The 19,305-nt window shown below is 52.1% G+C and overlaps 1 protein-coding gene across 1 annotated transcript; it reads left to right on the forward strand.

Annotated features, from left to right (window-relative positions):
• The first annotated feature begins 11,009 nt into the window (after window positions 1-11,009).
• RTL1 (retrotransposon Gag like 1) lies at window positions 11,010-18,766 on the forward strand. The gene has a single exon (XM_081549698.1). It carries the CDS (start codon window positions 12,385-12,387, stop codon window positions 16,417-16,419), a length of 4,035 nt encoding a protein of 1,344 aa, XP_081405824.1. The 5' UTR covers window positions 11,010-12,384; the 3' UTR covers window positions 16,420-18,766.
• Window positions 18,767-19,305: the final 539 nt, after the last annotated feature.

A 19,305-nucleotide genomic window follows, 5' to 3' on the forward strand; every position in this document is an offset into this window, starting at 1 on the left:
ATGGTGTTCTTTTATGATCTCCAAGCAGGATCTTGAGTGAAGAGAAACAAGGTGTGCAAAAAGAAATGTACATTGTGATATAGCTTACATAGAAAATAAACAGAATCAGATATTCCGATATTCAGATCTATCTATTCAGATATATATATGCAAATGCACAGGAAAAAAAAAATCTGGAACCAGACATCTGACTCTGATAACAGCACTTAAAATGGTGGTGGTTGGTGGAGAGGTGGGAAGTTGGGGAGGAGAGAGGAGTTGATGATGGTTTTAGCTTTTATCTGCAGTGTTTGAGTTTCAGGAATAGGTATATTAATTATCAATGCATTTCTTGCATAATTAAAATAAACATTTTGTGTGTGGGTTTTTCTGTTTTGACTTGTTTGTGGGGGTTTGTTAGCTTTTAGCTTCTTTGTTTTTTTTTACAAATACAAAAGGAAGCACATTTTAGCTGATGGATGGGGAGTGGGTAGATTCCCCCCCACACACATTGGTTCTGTAGACACGAAGGATTTATCCTGCCCCCCAGATCACACTTTTTTGAAATTTTCTATGTTCTAAAGCAGGAGTGCCCCAGATCTCTGAGTAGTGTGCAGGTGATATGAGGCCAGCAGGTATGTGCCCACTGGCTGGGACTGCACCCCCCATGGGCCCCAAATCCCTTCAGACCCGCAGGGCATGTGTCTGCAAGGCACCTACTGGAGAGGAAGTCCCTTTTCAGTCTTTAACAGGCCCAAGAGCTAATGCCCTGGCCTGTGTTTTCGAAGATTAGCAAAGTGGAAATGAGGACTCAGGAGAATGTGAGACCAGACAGTCCTGGGCAAAGGGGACACGGGAGCCCCTAGGGAGCAGCCCACGCGCTCCGCAGCCCTGCGGCTTGCTGGGGGAGAGCCGGGGGCTCACCGTGTCCTCTGACAGCTCGATTCCCAGGCAGAACCCACAGCTGTTACGTTGCCCCTCCCCAATTCTAACCAGCAGGGAGTGTGGCTAACACGTCAGCTCCCTGAAAATGGGGTGCAGGTCCTTGCCTGCCTCTCCCCACGGGTCCAGGGTGGCGCACCACACCGTGACTTCTCATCAGAACCCCCTCCCTCCCCGAGACACGCCAACATCTGCCTGCATGCTAAGCTTCAGACCCAGCCCCCCAGGCCCCCTCCAGCTGTTGCAGGCACCGGGCTAACCGCGCAGCTAAGAAGACCCTTTATGCAGATAAAGACATCAAGGCTCAGAGATCCCAAGAACACAAAACCAGGCCAACCTGAAACCTAAATCAATCTAAAGTTAGGTTTTGTCTTGGCCTCCATCCGCACAGATGAGCTGATCAGTTAGCTGCTTAAGGTCTTCCCCTCCCTAAGCTGACACAGGCAGGACCTTCTAGAATTCTCTCCCCTCTGCCAGGCAGACGCTTATTTTCAACCATGACTCTGCACAAAAGAAATGTGAGCCCAGGTCAGCCAGCCCTCCACCAACACGACCAGCTCTTAATCACCTTTTCTGCACACGAGCCCCTGCTGTTTATTACATGGCACTTTATTTTGAATGGGGTTTGATCCTGGCGAATACTTTGAGATGTCTGTCATAGTTTTGCAGATACAAAAGACGCTCATGATAAATAAAAGTAAAATACAGTACCCAGGTTACCTGCGCCTGCCTCCAGGCCAGGGTAATTCCATGTGAAGACATTCATTCCTCCAGAAGGCTACAGAAATCCTGCCGGGCCAATAAAAGTTACAGGGTTGACTCAAGGAAAGGGCCTCTAGACCCAAGGCTGACCTGTTTATCCCTCCAGGTGTCCCTCTGGATTCTACAAAAATGAGAAGGGCTTTGAAAGGGACAGTTAGGGGACAGATCCACTGAAATGAGAACCATTTTTACATCAGTTGAGCACCTACTATGCACCAGACACTCTCTGTTTTCCTCCATTAAAAGCATCAAGGGGATACTTAAAGATGGCTGTCCCCATCCTACAGGAGCCAGTGAAGGGAATTATAATCACTTGACCAAGGCCATCAGCCTCCACCCAGGGGAGCCTGCCCCCTCTGCTCCCAGAGCAGACCTCCATCAAAGATGCCTCCTCAACCCCCCTCATAATCATAGTGAGAGATTTTAACACCTCCCTGGGGGAGTATGTAAGGGACAGTCAAGAGGAACAGTGTTGTTTTGGATTTTTAAATTAGACTACCATCTTAAGGTTGTGTAACCCTGACCGCCACCCCCAGCCTTTGAGGGCCTTACCCCCCGAAAGAGGCTGTCTGTAGAACAAAGCAGGGCATACATACCTGGGGGGAGCAGGGTCTTTGAGGTCAGCCTAGAAGGGCCTCACACTCCTCTGGGTGGGGCTGCCATCCTGGGGGGCCAGGGCTGGGCCTCTCCTTGGCCTTGGGAGCCCACTGACTCACTGCCCGCCGGGGGGCAGTGAGCCACGGCTGCAGAACAAAGAGCTCAGGTTAGGTCCATCCTGAGGACTCTACACATTTACATATTGTTCACATGTAACAATCAGGGGATAAAAAGAAATCATTTTTCAGACCTTTGATTCGATCCTGGGCCAGGCATCTACTCCCTTCCTGGAGAAAGCCGCCATCCCACCTGCCAGCCTCCTGGGAAGAGAGAAGAGAAAATACCCACCAGGATCCCAGGCCAAGGGGCAGCCCACCTTTCAGATCCCCCGCCCCCGGGTCTCCCCCCAACTGCTGCTGACAGCCCTACTGTGTGCCTAGGGGGAGGGAGGGCAGAAAGAGTAGCTAGTGCAGACTGCTATCAGGGACAGGACAAAACACTGCAGGGTCCAGCCGAGGGGCTTGCTTGAGGGGCTTCAGAGCTCAGGAGTCACAGAGTGAGGGCGGGGCCACAGGGCCTCCAGTGTGGACCTCAATGGGGCTGACACGTGGGCAAGGCCGAGGGGACGTGCAGCCTGTGTCAGACCCAGAGAGAGAAATGAGGATGGCCCATGGGGTCTGAGGTTTGTCCCGGGCCTTAGGCTCCTCTTCTGCCAAATGGGGATAAGAAAAAAGTCACACCTTCAAAGGGTGTTACGAGGATTAAGAGAATGAAAACAGTGCCTGGCACATAGTAAGGACTCAAATGATGGAGGGGGGACTGTATCACGTGACGTGACATGGGCCCCTGAGAAAGGCAGGACACAGCTGTGAGTGGACTGAGGTCGCTACTGTGCAAAGTGCGTGTACCACCCCAACCTGGCCTTTCATGCTTAAAGAAACCCATTTATCCGATAACCTTCTAGAAAGAAGCGGAGCTCCAGCTGACGGGACAGAAGCAGAGCTACTGATCACCTGCGTCAAAGGTAAGACTCAGGGTGAGGGGGTCCCATGCTGACCTCCCGCCCCCAGGGGGGTGCTGCTGGTGGGTGGGGGGTGGGGCTGGGCCAGTGCTCAGAAACCAAGGTTAAAGGATTCGTTTGTCTGCAAGAAAAAAGCCATGACATGGAGGACTCAATGGCTCTGTACAAACACTCGAGTGGCTATAATTAGCAGGCCCTGGGCCAGCTGTCCTGTCCCTCTGCCCACACCCAAATTAGCCAAATTGATTGGAAATGACCACGTGAGATCTTCCGGGAGACCAAGAGCAGACCCTGAGGTCCTCATTCCTTCAGCCTTGCCTCCTGACGAGCCATGAAATGAAAGTGGCTCCTCCGGTCCTCAGAGGCTCTGGAGGGCCACTGCCCACTGCCCCTGGGGCGTCAGCTCCCATCCCCCCCATCCGCCAGTGCAGGGAAGAAAGCCTAAGCCTGGCTTCGATCACTGCCTCTGCCTCTTCCTTCCTAAACCGGGCTCTCTGAATCCCAGTTAAAACTGTGAGGCAGGGAACATGCCCCACCCCGTAAGGAACAAAGTCAGTGTTAGGGGCCTAGTGCCCAGGGTCAGGCCTGCCACAGAGCAGACACTTGGGAAACAGCCATTTTAATAAATGAATGCTAATTACTCCGGGCTGGAGGACATGTGCCTTCTGCATCCAGACACCCCATCCCTCACTAGCTCCAGACACGACCTGCTCCGTGCTGGGGCTGTTCAATGGTCCTGATCCCAGGGGCCCTCACCACCTCTAATTACGGCTCCAGGGCAGGTCACGTGACCCTCTGGACTCTGGCTCCCTCACTTACAAGACAGGTCGTCGTCATTTCGTGGGGTTAATGGGAAAATTAAAGTTGATGCCATGCGTGAAAAACACTATCTGAATCCATCTGACCATTACAATTATAGTGGGTGTGATAAAAGTGATAATCATAAGAGTCCTAATGACAATAACAAGCCCAGACTTGTTTGGCGCATTTCACAGCACACAAAGGGCTTGCTGCACCCCACTCCCCTGGGAAGGCGGGGCCCCCTCCGTTACGTAAATGGCCAGTCTGGGCCGAGTCGCCCGGTACCAAGGCCCCATCCTCCTGCTCCAAGAACCCCCACGCTCCTGCGCCTGCAGCCACAGCATCCCAGGAACAGAGGGAACCCACCAGAGACTCAAAAAAGCCAACTGAAGCCCCTCTCAGCCCGACTCCAAAACCTGGACCAGCATTAGAAGAAGCCCCCCAGCCTGTGTTCCCAAGAACCCCCAATTTCTAAGAGCAATTGGTGGAACTGAGCTCCACCTACTCTGACAAGGGGCTTCCCGGGTGGAGCTAGTGGTAAAGAACCCGCCTGCGGATCCAGGAGACTTATATAGGAGATACGGGTTAGATCCCTGGGTTGGGAAGATCCCCTAGATGAAGGCATGGCAACCCACTCCAGTATTCTTGCCTTGGAGAATCCCCATGGACAGAGGAGCCTGGTGGGCTACGGTCTATAGGGTCACAAAGAGTTGGATGCGACTGAAGCAACTTAGCACTCACACACATACTCAGACAAGCCCTCCCCACACACCTGCTCCCCAGGGTCACCCCTCAGACCCCTCTCAGGACCCCTGAACCTCAGGAACCACGTGAGAAGACCCCTTCCCAAGCCTCCCCGCAGCTCTGGGGAAACTGAGGATCAGAAGGGCACGCTGAAAGGCAGCGAGGGCCCAGGACTGGCAGCTGGTCTGGGCGCCCTCCCCTGCCCACTTGCCTTGAAAGGCAAGAGCAGTCCCAGGGAGCAGCTGGTTGGCCCCACCGATCGGGGCAGCCCAAAGAAGGAGGCCGCTGGCCGCCTGACCCCTCTCCCAGCCCCGCCCGCAGGCGGCACTCTCCCCGTCCCCTGGTTATTCTGGGCAGAGCGAGCCAGCTGGCCCCTGGAGCCGCCAGTCAAGTGGAGGGCGGGCAGGCACTCAGCGGAGGGAACACAGCTGGGTCAGGGGTACTGCCCGTCCCCTGGATGGCGGGGGGTGGGGGCAGGAAGTGAGGGGCTGTGCAGACCCTCTCCAGGAGGACCCCTGCCCCGCCCGGGCTGGAGGCGGAGGAGGGGCCCAGGGGACAGTCCTTGCTGCCTCCTTGAGTCACAGCGTCCCCTTTCTAGACACTCGTGTCACCAGTGATGACCAACGCCCGGTGGGGCCTGACAGCCTAGCCCCTCTGTTCAGGCCCCGGGGGAAGGGAATGGAGGATGGAGACTCGCTGTTTGGGGTCAGTGAGAGGGGTCTTCCATCTGGAAGGACCAAGGGGGTCTTTGGCACACGTCAGGGGGTTGAGTGCCCAGGAGGGAGGGACCCCTGACTTGAACTCTGCTAGGCCAGCAGGCCCTGAAGGTCCCAGGGACCCAGCGCCCAAGCCCAGCTCTTCACGGGACCCTCCTGGAATCCCCCTCAGAACTCGCAGCACCCTCCTCCTCTGCTCCCGACCAGCCAGCTGAATGCAGACAGGGAGCACGCCACTGGTCCCTACCAGGGGGACCAAGAAGGCCCCCCCAGCCTCAGTCTGTGCACCCTGACCTTGGCATTAATTTAACAGAATAACGAACAATAGCCTGTGGCCCTCCCAGTGCCCCTGTGTGCCCACCCACGTCTGGATGCTCCCCTCCATCCATGCCACCAGCAGGACCGGGGCAGCAGAAGGGGCATGTAAGGACACTGAGACCACCGAGGCCCCACGACCCCGCGGTTGTGTCCATCGAGTCCACGTGGTTCTGAGCACCACCTGGAGGCCTCGTGGGGCAGGCCGGGGTCTTCACCTGACATCCGGTGCCCTGAGAGCTGGGGTGGGGTTGGGGGGGCTCCAGGTATGGCGGCCAGAACCTGGGAGGCCTAATTCCTCCATGCCCGCCCCCTGCCCCAGGCTCAAACGCTGCCCCTAAACATCCTCCCATCTCCTCTTCCAAGCTCTATTTTTAAAATCAGATTTCCTTTACTGCACAAGTGAGCTGACGGTGGGGGGGCGCGGGGGGAGAGGTATTCGCTAAGGGATTGGCCCCCTGCCCCTCCTCCACACACAACCCTTCATAGGCACACTTTGGCAGCCCTGACCCAATGGGCCACTTGCTCAGAGGCGAGCAAGGAGCTGACCTGACCGAGAAGGCTCCGGGCACTGAAGGTGGTGAGGCTGGACTGTCTGTCTATGAGTGTCGGGAGGGGAAAGAGAATCCAACGCAAAGACCCCAAACCAACTGCACTAAAACATCCTGGATTCTGGAGGGTTTTTCTTTTTTCTTTTTGGTAAGGTTAAGAATTTCCAAGTCAGTAGATATTGCTCAAAGAAATTTTCATGAGCCTTGAGACTTCAACATGATCCCAGCTGTGTTTATCGGTCTGGGAATAATACTTCTTTAGAGCCCAGAGCAGAGGTAGGGGCAGCCTCTTTGGCTGCGTGGAGCTGCAGCAGGCGGGCCCATGGAGGACAGGGGTCAGGAGGAAGCCCGCACTGGTTTCTAAAGCAGTATGCAGCAGGACCCGGGCCCCGACGATGCCCAAAGTCCTGGCAAAGGGACAGACAGCTGAGCCCAGTGGAGCCTCAAGAGAGCTCTCACCAGGGCTTCAGGGAGACCCCTGGCCCTGCCCCGAGACCCCAAACTCACCTCCGGCACAGTATTGAACACGAGGGTGCGTGGTCCTCATCTCTTGGCTGGTGATGTTCTGCAAGGCAAGGCTGCCACCATTTCTTCATGCTAGAGTCGGGGTCTAGCATAAGGCCTGGCCCAAAAGAAAGAGTCAGGACATTCTATATGAATTAATGAATTATATGTACGGAGACAAGTTCAAAAATAAGAAGGATCTTTGACAATAAAATCAAGATGCGTTTGGGGGGACAAGAAGTAATGAACCCCAGTCTTTCAGGTGGGAAGTATGAAAGGAATAAGGAACTGAAGCTAGACAATAAAAAAATTTTGATTTCATGCAAATTTAGGCTTTCTACTCTAAGTAATAAAGAGCCATGTAAAGATTTTTCAATATAACAAACACTTGGTCCAATTTTCATTTCATGCTCAGGTAATTGGATTTTATATTATGGACATGAAATGTTAAGGATTTTAAACTGAGGATATCATGATTAAATGGGGGTGGCATGCTAAGATGTGGAAACATTTTGTTAGTGATGGTTAAAAAGATTTTAAGCGGGGGCTGGGGGCGGTTTCATGAGCAGATATGGAGTTTGGAGGGAAGTAATCTGGACTTCATTACTGAGAAGTGACACAATCAAACTTTTATAATTATGCTAAGGAGTTTGGATTCTTGCCTATGGGTTTGAAGAAATATGATGGGGAGATTTTTTGCTTGTGGGAGGTAAGTAAGCAAAAAAACATAGAACATGTTTTAAGGCTTTGGATTTTATGAATGGACAATGAGGAAACATAGGGAAGTTGTTGACAGAAAAGTAAAAGCCACACATTTTAAGTATCATGCTAAAACATCCTTTATGAGTTGAGGGGTGCTAAAGTCTGATTTTCAGAGCATACCGAGGAAATTTGATTGATGGTGACAGCAAAGTTGAGAGACTTTGATCAGAGAAGTTCCATGACCAACACTGGGAATACGCAAAAGAAATGTGGAATTTACTTTGAGGCTCTGACACGATGAGATTTTTGCAAGTGCCTAGGAATTTGATTTCAGCCAATAAAAAGTTCTAAGAGAGGAATGTGCTGAGTTTCGTTGTATTTGATAGAGTTGGCAATGAAATTACCAAATAAAATTCACATTTTATGCTAAGATTTTGAATTTTTATTCCATAATTCCACAATCAAGAGACTTTGTAAGATTCTTAAGGTGAGGTGACAAGATCAAAGTTTACTGACTGTGCTAGAAAGTGTGAATTTTATTTTAAGGAATGACAAGATCGAATTTTTATATCATGCTAACAAGTATGGCTTTATGCCAATAAAGGGTTTCAAAGAGTGACAGGCTAAGATGTGTGGGGTTTTCTAATAGATCAATCCAACGATAAATTATATGGTCAAATGTTACATTTTATGAGTAGTTGGGATTTTATGTTATAGGCTATGAAAAAATCTTGAAGAGTTTAAAATTGGGGACTTACATGATCAAATGTACACATTTCAGGAGAGCTATAAGACCAGATTTTTATGACAAAGATAATATGTTCACATTTTTATAGCATGCCAAGTAGATGTGATTTTATGTGTGAATTGAATGATTGAAGGCATTGGAGCATCTCATTCAGAGGAGGGATATGATCTCATTTTTGAACCTCGTGCAGAGGCATCTAGATTTTAGCCAATAAAGGATCTTAAAGAATGACTGACTAGAGTTTTGTCTCCAGGGGAATTAGCTGGTAAAACATATTTAGCCTAAGGTGTCTGGATTTGATGAAGCAGATAATGAGGGTACATTGACAGTTCAAGGGAGGCACCCCTTGGCAAAAGTGCACCCAGTATGTGCTTTATGCTGGCCAATTGAGCATTTATGGCAAGTAATATAGAGGGGGGGAAGGAGATACAGAGGTTATAGGATTGAATTTACATAGCATGCTAAGAAGTTTGGACACTATTCTGAGGAACAGGATCAGTTTTTTGTGTCGGACTAAGGAATTTGGATGTTGGCCATTAAGAGATTCTCAGAGAGTGATATGGCAAAATGTCTGTGTTTGATAAACAAAGGCTGCAGAGAAACTGTACAGTAAAATGTGTCTTTTATGCTAAGGAGTTTAGGTCCTATATGCTAAGGACTTCAGTGACTAGAGATATTATAGGACTTTAAGCAGAAATTACAAGACCAAATTCATGTTTCTTGCAAGTGTGGCTTTTAATGAAATGGTCAGACTTTGATATCATGTCTAATTACTGGTTTGGAATTAAGCCAATAATACAAAGTTTAATAAGTGACCTAGTGAGATTTGGGGTTTTATATCCATCAGTTTGCAGATAAATTCATAATAAAATTTTTTTATTTTATCCTAAGTGATTGGAACTTCATGTTCTAGGCAATAAAAAGAAACTTTTATAAGCTTTAAATAGAACTGTGTGTGCATCTTGCTAAAAGTTTAAATTCTATGGTAAGGAATATTAGTAATATCAGGTAATATCCAGAATATAGTAATATCAGGTTTTAACAACATGCCAAGGATATCAGATTTTAGGTTGAAATTGGGAAAGTTGAAGGATTTAATCAGGTGCCTCAAATTTATAAATATATAAACAGTAGACTTTATATTAAGAAGGGGATAATCTAGTTTTTAAATCATTGTGCTAAGGTGCTCAGTTTTTAGCTAATTAACCGTTTTAAGAGACACACTGAGATTCTACATTTTAAATTGTAACCAATTTAACATTTTTTATTTTAAAATTCAAATTTAAACAATTTACTTTTTTTAGTTTTAAATTTTAGACAATAAAGCACCTTAAGGGTTTTAAAAGACATACTGAGATTTTATATTATAATTTTAGTCAATTTAAAATTTTAGCCAATAAATGGTTTTAAGGGTTGTAGGTGACATTTAGGGATTTCACATTCAAAATTTTTAATTTAGCCCATTCAAATTTTTAAATTTTAAATATTAGCCAATACAGTGTTTCAATAGTTTTTAGAAACATACTGAGATTCTGTATTCTAAATTTTAGCCAATTTAACATTTTTAATTTTAAAATATAAAGCTAATTTAATGTTTTGATTTTTTAAATTCAAATTTTAGCCAGTTTGAATTCTTCAATATTAAATGTTAGCCAATAAGATACTTAAAGAGACAACTGAGACTTTATATTTTCAATTTTAGCCAATTTAAATTTTTTAATTTTAAAATTCAAATTTTAGCCAATTTAAATTCTTAAATTTTAGCCAATTTAAATTCTTAAATTTTAGCCAATAAAGCATTTCAAGGGTTGTAAGATACATAATGAGACCTTATATTGTAAATTTTAGCCAATTTAAATTTTTAAATTTTAGCCAATAAAGAGTTTCAAGGGTTGTAAGAGACATACTGAGATTTTCTATTTTCAGTTTTAACCAATTTAAAATTTTTAATTTTTAAATTCAAATCTTAAGCAATTTAAATTTTTTATTTTAAATTTTAGCCAATAAAGCATTTTAACAGTTGTAAGATACATAATGAGATTTTATGTCTAAATTTTAGACAATTTAAATTTTTAAGTTTTAACCAATATAAAAAAGGTTTTAAGAGCTGTAAGAGACATGCTGAGATTTTTATTTCTAATACATGAGTTGGCAGATGAATTAATTTGTCAAATTTTGTATTTTAATTAGAGACTTGGAATTGTACAATAATAATACATAGTTTACAGGACTTTTTTGAAGAGGAAATGAGTTAATCTATGCAAAGTGCTATATACATAATCTTATTATAATGGATATGAGGATAGTGATATGACGATTTTACCTAAAAAAATGTAGTCTCTACTTTGAAAGAAAAACATGATCACAGTTTTCTATTATTCTAAGACCTTAAATTTTAGCCAGAAAATGACTTTGATGAGTTTATGTGTCAGGAATTTTTATGCTACAGGTTTGCATTTAATATCGTAGACTGCGAATAAACAGTGAAGGCTTTAATCAGAGGGACTGAAAAATCAAATTTAACTGTCATGCTAACAAGAATGCATTTAATTTTGAGAAGCAGCATATCATGTAGGAAAGGCTGGATTTTAGCCAATGAGGAGTTTTTCGCTAGGGAATGCTTTTTTTTTTTTAAATAGATTGGCTGGGGACTAAAAAGAAAACCGAGAAGCAACAAAAAGTGTTAAATGCCTAAAGAAGGATAACTGTAGAGCTAATTAATTGGATAGCCAGAACTCAATTTGCCCTGCTCCACCAGAAAAGCACGTTAACAATCCCAACCAAAACATCTCTGTCAATTCAGCCTTGACCCACTAAAGATTTTCCAAAATCAATTCTTCAGTCACTCAGATGTCAAGGTTATCTCATGCCCTCCTCACACCCCCAGGCCTTGTTGAATATAGAGCTTGTTTCCCCAGCCCTACTAGCTATACCCCAATGTTGGAGGGAAACCAGCCCAGGACAGAGAAGGGAGTCCACTGGGGCAAAGAGATCGGAGGGTCTGTAAACATTTTTGCACGAGTGGAACTGAGGCCAGATGTTTGAAGTTCCCAAACCCCTGCAGACAAGGAGGGCTAGTCTTGGGAGAGTGGAGATTTTAGGAGAGGTGGGGGCATGACTTGTAGGTCTCCCCCGACAGCTCAGAGCTGGAGAAAATTCAGCCCTGGAAGTCGGTGAAAGAGAAAAAAAATCAGCAAAAATTCCAAGTCAGAATTAAGTCACAAATGACACGTCTCTGGCAGACAATAGGTATTTTCTAAACGTTTCTGGGGGGAGAGAAAAAAAATAGAAAAGCCAGAATCCAGATCACGGCTTCCACCTGTCCCCAGTATCTCCTTTGAATCTAGGAGAAGAAATAAGAGCTATTTCGGGCAGCTGACCCAGCTGACGGGACAGCAGCCAAGTGCCCATTTTCTGCTCGTGCCCTGAACTTGCTAACCAGTAGGCATCTCTACTGGAGATTCCCACCTCAGCCCCGAGGGGGCCCAGCCTGCCAGAGGCGGCTTCGCATGGCACTGAGGTGTGACCTCTGTGACCTTCTGGTGACCAAAGAAAGGCAGGGAAGTTGACCAGGCCTGTGTGCCAGGCTTGAAATGAAGCGGCCAGTGCATCCTGCCAGGTGCCTGCCTGCCACGGGGCTGCTCTGGGCCCATCAAGCCACAGAATTTATGAACTGTGAATTTCTCACAGCCGTGGGGAAAGCAGGCAGGCCAGACAGGCAGAATAAGCCTCGGAGATCAGGTGCAAAGGTCAGGGGTGTTGAGGATCTTTTGTCTCCACAGGATGCCCTAAGTTAGACCCAGGGAGGTTTTCCCCACAGCTTCAGACTAGGTGGGCGTCTGACTTGTCCTAGAGACCCTGACCTCGTGAGACCCTAAACCACTGCCTTTCCTCCCACCCCGCCTCCTCAGCCCCAGGTTCTGATCTCTGCCATCCCAGTCGCTGACCAGACGCGTCACGACCTTACCAGTCTTCAGACAACACTCCTTTCCATCCGACGAAATGATAGAACCCTCTGAAGACTCATTTGAGACGATGATGGAGCGTAAGAATCCATCATCAAAACAAATGGAGTCCTCCGAGGGCTCATCCAACACCACCGTGGAGATACCACCAAGCAGCGGCGCAGAGGCGGCGGGGCTGGCCGGCAGCCCGGCCCAGGGAATGGAGGAGCAGCCCATTGATCTCCGCCAAGACATGGAGGGGCCATCCAGTGGCCCACATAGGGAAGTAAAGGATCCACCCAATGACCTACTCCAAGACTTGGAGGAGTCATGCGAGGGTTCTCATCTGGAAGAGGGGGGTCCATTCGGTGGGGCACCTGGCGGAATGGAAGAGGCAGAGGACAACCCATGGGAGTCCCAGGAAGACCAAGACTACTACACTGACCTGGCCGAATCGGATGAAGATGAGGGCCCCCAAGAGCCAGACAGCTCAACGGTGGAGGTCATGGGCATGGTGAGGTCCATCATCTCTCTGTATTTCCGGATGCAAGACCTCAAAGAGCAGCAGCGAGTGGCGGAAGAGATCCTGATGAACGCGATCAACAATGGCCAACTGCCGACCCCAAGCCAGTTCTCCGGGGATCGCAGAGAGTATCATGAGTTCATCGTGCTCTGCCAGCTGATCTTACAGAGCTACCCGACGGTGTTCTGCAACGACCGCCTGCGAGTGGGGTACATCATCAGTCACCTCTCCGGCATGGCTATGGAATGGGCCAGAGACCTGGTGGAGAAAGAAAGCTCCGTGATTGACAACTTCTCGGCCTTCCTGGAAGCCATGAACGACACGTTTGAGTACCGCCAGGCCCTGCGGGTAGCGGAAGATGCCATGTTCCACCTCAGGCAGGGGGATCGCCCCGCCATTGAATACATCAATGAGTTCCAGAGCCTGGTACCCACCTTGGGCTGGCCAGACGAAGTCCTCCAGGCCCACCTGTGCCAGGGGCTCAAGGAAGACATCAGGCAGTATCTGTTCCGCATCCCACAGCCGAATTCACTGGGCAACCTGATTGCGCTGGTCCTGCAGATAGAGGACAAGCTGGCCGAGAGAAGGGCAATGCTCAGGCTGCCCCCGGAGGCTCGCCCACGGCACCTGACCTGGCTCGACTCACCTGTTCCCGAGAGGTGGACGGTGAGCACCTGGCTGCCCAATGAGTCCCACCCTGACATTAGACGCAACCATCTCTTCCTGCTGCTCCTGGTGAGGGTGAACCCCTACCACAGTGTGGCGGTCCAGGCCCTGGTTGACTCAGGAGCAAGCAGCAACTACATGGATGAGGGGTTCGCCCAAGAGCACTATGTGGAGCTCTACCAGAAGCCCTACGCAGAGTCGGTCCAGTCCGCGGACGGTTCGCTGATCGGCAACGAACTGGTCTGGCTCTACACCGAACCCCTGGTGTGTCTGCACCAGAACCACCAAGAGTCCCTGGAATTCGACATCGTTGCTTCATCCAACTTCTCCGTGATCCTAGGCATCAAGTGGCTCCAGCTCCATGCCCCCGACATCGACTGGGCCAAAGGCCGCTGCACCTTCCACTCTCCCTACTGCCTGAAGAACTGCTTCCGCCCACCCCCACCATGCATCGCTCTGGAACAACATGCTATAAGCCTGCTGCCTGGATTGCCACACCAGTACTCCGACCTGGCCGACGTGTTTAACCCGAAGGAAGCAGATGAGGAGACTTCCGACCAGCCAAGCTCAGACGGATCCGATGATCTTTCTGAATCAGAGCCCTCTGAGCTTCAGCAGGCTGGAGACAGTGATCAAAGCGAGGAGACCTTTTACGACTGCGCCTCCACTGCGCCGTGGGAACCTGTGGGTGCCGGGATGCAAGAAAAAGCGAAGCAGGAGGAATTCTGGGACCCGCAAGACATGCTGACCAGCAGGCATGACTACATACAGATGATTCCAGAACTGTTCGATCAGTTACATGGAGCTACATGGTTCACCAAGCTGGAGCTGCGTGGGACCATCGTGGAGGAAAGCATGAACATACACCAGACAGAAGATGTATGGAAAGTGGCGTTCGGTATGGAGCTCCAAGAGATGGCGAGCTACCAGCCCTTCCTGATCTGCGCAGACCCTATCATCCCCCAGGGAGTGATCCACTTTATCCTAAAGGACATGATCGGTCTCTTTGTCGTCTCCTACGGGCAAGATGTCCTGGTCTACTCCATGAGCCAGGAGGAACACTACCAGCACGTCCGCCAAGTCCTGGTCCGCTTCCGCTATCACCACGTCTACTGCTCCCTACAGAGGAGCCAGTTCCACCGGCACACCGCCGAGTTCCTGGGGTTCGTCATCACCCCCAAGGGGGTGAAACTCAACAAGAGCATCGTCAGCACCATCACAGGGTACCCCACCCCTGGGTCCAGGAAGTCCCTGCGAAACCTCATGGAATTCGCCTTCCCCTACCGGCACTTCGTGGAACGGTTCGCTGACATCACGGAGCCCCTGGTGCGGCAGCTCCAGGCCGACCTACCTTTCTACTGGGGGGACAAGGAGCAGGAAGCCTTCGAGGGCCTGAGGCGGGCGTTCCGCAAGGTGCCCCTCCTCCACCACCCCAAGCCCCAGAACCAGTTCTACTTGCAGACGGGCGTCACCAAGACGTCCCTGTATGCCAGCCTGATCCAAGTGGACAAGCGGACCGGCAAGCAACTGTGCTGCGCTTTCTACTCTCGCAACATCTCCCCGATGGAGGTGGAGGCCTCGCTGGCGGAGATGAAGATCCTTCCAATCCGGGCTGCCTTCATGGTGTGGTGCCGCTACCTGGAGAACACCGAGGAGCCCATCATGATCCTTCTCAACAAGGAGGATCTAGCCTCTCTGAACAATGACAGGCTCACCGTACTTCTCCCCGGCCACTGGGTCTTCTTCTTTGCCCACTTCCACTTTGACGTCCAGGAGATGCCGAGATCGGAGGACGCCCGGCCCCTGACCCGCCAGGAGAGACTCCGCCGCAAGAGGGCCCAGCAGCGCCGTGCCGCCACCACCACGAGACCAACGATGCTTGTCACCGTGCGAGCCCCCCCCAGGGATCACTCCCGAGAATCAGAGGACGAAGAGGAGAGTGAAGATGCCCTTCACCCAGACAAGCCCAACAGGCGGAACCTCCAGCAGGAGTTCCTGGCGCTGATACCCATGGACCAGATATTCAACAGCCTCCTAGCCCACTTCAGCATGGCCCAGATCAGGGCAGTCATACTGCACTTCTACCGAGGGCTCCTGTTCTGGAAGAACCTCCTGGCCACGGCTGCGCTCCTCGTGATGCTGCGGTTCAGGAGCCGCCCAGCCCTGCTGCCCGCGCCTGCCGCGGACCTGGCCCGACCACTCCCACGGCGCTCTCTGCGCCTCCTCCTGGACACATCCCTCCTCACCAGCAGTGGCATCGCCACCGCCATCACCCAGCTGTTCACCCGGATGCCGCCTCTCGTCGGCACCCACGCCCTCCCAGCGGAGGAGCTGGCCGAGCTGTTCCTGCACCCCAGCCCCAGGCAGCTCCACGCCCTGCGGGGCTTGCAGATCACGCCCGGGTTCTGGCAGATGCTGTGCCAATTATTCAGCATCAGGGGCCCTGCCCTCGAGGGCACCCAGACCCACCCGAGTCCACCCCGCTCCCTGGCACCGCACGTCGAGGGTGATGAATATGTCGTCTTGCGAGAAGCCCTGCAAGACGACCTGCAACGTTTCCGTCAGTGTAGCCTGCATGACGGCCTGCAAGACACCTCGCAGGACGCGCAGGATGACGTGTGGGAGACCCTGAGCCCCACCACGGGTGCCCTTAGGCCCCTCCAGCACCTTCCCACCGAGACCGAGGTCCTGGCCCTCCTGAGCCACCACCTACCCTTCATCCGCAGCACCGAAGGGGGCTCCATCATGATCCACCGGGAGCTGATGGCTAGGGCCCTGACCGAATTCCTGGCGACTGTCTACACCCAGGCTCTGCCCACCCTGGTCGAGGCAAGCCCGCCCACAGAAGGAGCCACGCTGGAGGAACTGCCCAGCGACTCCGACGAGGATGCTGACCTCGACTGAGCGCGCCTCCTCCCCGCCACCCCGCCGCCCCACAGAACCTCCCTCTAGCACCTCCCCGTGCCTCAGCCTGCTTCGCTCAGACCCTGCACCCACTTCCTGCCACTCGTGACCCAGGGGGAACCACCTGAGAAGGGCACTCAACCAACTCATCAACCAGCAACAGTTTCCGTACCAACGGATCAACAACCGGACTATTCCACCATCAGAGACCCATAGCCAGCTCAGGGCTACACAATTCCGTCTTAACCCACCAGGTGCCAGGTCTGCAACTGGGCATGAGATCAATGAGAAGAGGGCAGTGATGAGCAGGAAATGACCCCATGACCCAAGGCCAGGTGAAAACTCAGCACAGCAGAGGCAGCCAAGCAAGCAAATGCCAGGGACCCACCACCCCCTGGAGTGACGAGGGGCCGCCTTGGGCCACCCTGGGACACTGACCTCGGGTGCTCCACTGACTTCTTCTACCTCCACAGCGGTGCTCCTGCTCCCCTGGGCCCCACCCCCCTCCCACGTCTTGTGATGTGTACTGTGCTGCCTCCCCCACCCCCGCCTCCCTGCAAAGCAGTGCCCACCCCCCCACCAGTGCCCCCCCTCAGTCTGGTCCAGCTCCTTTGACACTGTCTGACCCTGACCTCCGGCTCTCACCTGGATGGTGCTGCTCCACAGAGGGTCCCGACGTACCAGTACTTACCAGACTCACATCCTCAGGAGTCCCCCACGACTCTCGGAACACTGATGGGGTGACCTCGCCCGGTGGGGCTCCCTCCCTCACGCCCCAACACTGAAGCACAGGGGCCCGGAGGCCCATGACAAGAGGAGGGGCCCCGAGGGAGCCTGAGAGACTGAGACAGCCAGCGGACTGTGCTGAGTAGCTAAGAGGGCTCCTACCAGACCACCGCTCTCTGCCACGGGGAGGAGACCCCGCCTCCAGCCCTGCCCGCTTCGTCCCTTCCCACCCCGCAAAATAAAGCAGAATAAAAGATTATCTGACTTTGTGGTCTGTTCCAAAGGTGCAGGATGGGGTGCAGGCAGGGCAGGGGGTTGGAGGGGAAGCTCATGGAGTGGGGCAGCGGCGGGGAAGAGAGGCCCACCCGGCACCTGGCACTCCGTCTGAGGGAGGCAGGTGCAGCGAGGGACCCTGGGAGCTGTCTCTTCCCGCGGGGCTGGATTAAGGACCCCAGAAATTCAAGTCCAAAATTTTCCTACAAGATAAATGGGGGGTGGGGTGTGGGCTGGGCCCTTCCCCCCCAATTCAAAGGGTCTGCAAACCAAGGAGCCTCGGCTTCAAGCAATGCTCCTACTATCACGCCCAGTGAGAAGGTCAAGGTCACACTGCCCTAAAGATGGCAGAAAGGCTGTTCTGAGGGTGCACTGCCCTGGGAGGGGGTCCCGGGTGAATGGGGATGGCAGGGAGGGGGCACTCAGGCCCTCAAGGTCCACTTACCCCCAGCCCGGCCCATGCCAACCCAGAGCCCCTCTGACTAGCTGCAGGGCCCCCCTATACAGCTGCACCCTTGGGCCTCCCAGAGCACAAGTGTGCCCGCACCCCCGCCACACTGAGACCACTCCTGGTGGGCGACATGGAACCTCCACTTGGGGAGGGGTCCAACATGGAGCACATCATGCACCCCAAGGCTGCCCTCTCAGCTCAGCTCTACCCCTGATGGTGGCACCATGAGACCACCAAGCAGATCTCAGGTTCAACGGTCAGGGGCTCAGCAGGGGCCTGACTCCCCACCCCCTCACAGGCCTGCCCTCACTCCTAAGGAAAGCCCTGTCCTTCAGGGACCACCCCCAGAGTTCTGCGCCCCCTCAGGCCCCACTGGCCTGCATGCCCTGTGCCTCACTGGTCCCCTGGAGGGACTGGTCGTCGCCCACCCACCCTGGTGGGCGGGTGTCTATGTGTCTGAAGCATCTACCCCAGTGGCAGCACTGAGAGATCATGATCAGGATCTCCAGGTTCAAAGCCAGGGGCTCCACTCTACCTCTGGGCTTCTCCCCGCCCCTGGGCCCCTGCTGACTGGCTGCACCCCTCTCCCAGCCTCGGTCTCCTCGTCTGTCACTCGGACCCATCGAAGCTGCTGTCGCCACGGAAGTCATTCTCTAGTCCCTGTCCTTCACCGCAACCCGAGCGCTTATTCAGAATAAACTCAGGAAACCAAGACCCAAAGAGGGCAGGTGACCCGATGGTGGCTGAGAAGGGGTCAAGAACAGAGCCAGGACTGGTGGCCTCTGCCCTCTCCCCCCGGGCCCTCCACCCCCACCACTCCCTGCACACCTACTGTCACAGGAGCCAGGAACAACCCCCATAAACAGCCACCATCACCGCGGCCCCAGGAGCCCAGGCCACCCCATTCCTGTCCATTCCCTGATAGCAGCCCCAAGAAGCCAGCCCAGGTCTCTCCCCAGGGGGCAAGTCCCAGGGCTCAAGGTCAGGGGCTCATCTCCAAGAACCCCAAGTCCCCCTGAGTGGCCCTGCTCCCAATGTGCTGGCTGGCCCTGGCTAGTAGCTGCCCAGTCTTTAGGCCTGTTCTCCCATCACCCAATGGAGGGGTGGGGGGGGTGGGGGCGCGATAAGAAGAGGGGAGGGGAACCTCAGGAGCAACAAGACACAGCTTCCAAAGGTCTCTGGTTCCTAAAATCCCCCTTTCCCGGGTAATGTGCTTCTGGGGTCTCCCGAATCCCTTGGCAAGGACTTCCCTGGGGCAGGGCCTGGGGGCACAGTGGGGAAGCCATGCCCAGTCCCTGCCCCACCCCCAGATCACCTATGCAGGGGGAGGGGCAACAGGATGACCTCTCGGCCAAGGTCAAATTCGTCACCGAACCATCCAGCCGTGCCCTACTGTAGGGGCCCAGACGCCCACCAAGGTGCCCCCACTTAACCAG

This window comes from Giraffa tippelskirchi, chromosome 12, assembly GCF_054371585.1.
Source record: "Giraffa tippelskirchi isolate mGirTip1 chromosome 12, T2T-mGirTip1v1.2.pri, whole genome shotgun sequence".
NCBI lineage: Eukaryota > Metazoa > Chordata > Mammalia > Artiodactyla > Giraffidae > Giraffa > Giraffa tippelskirchi.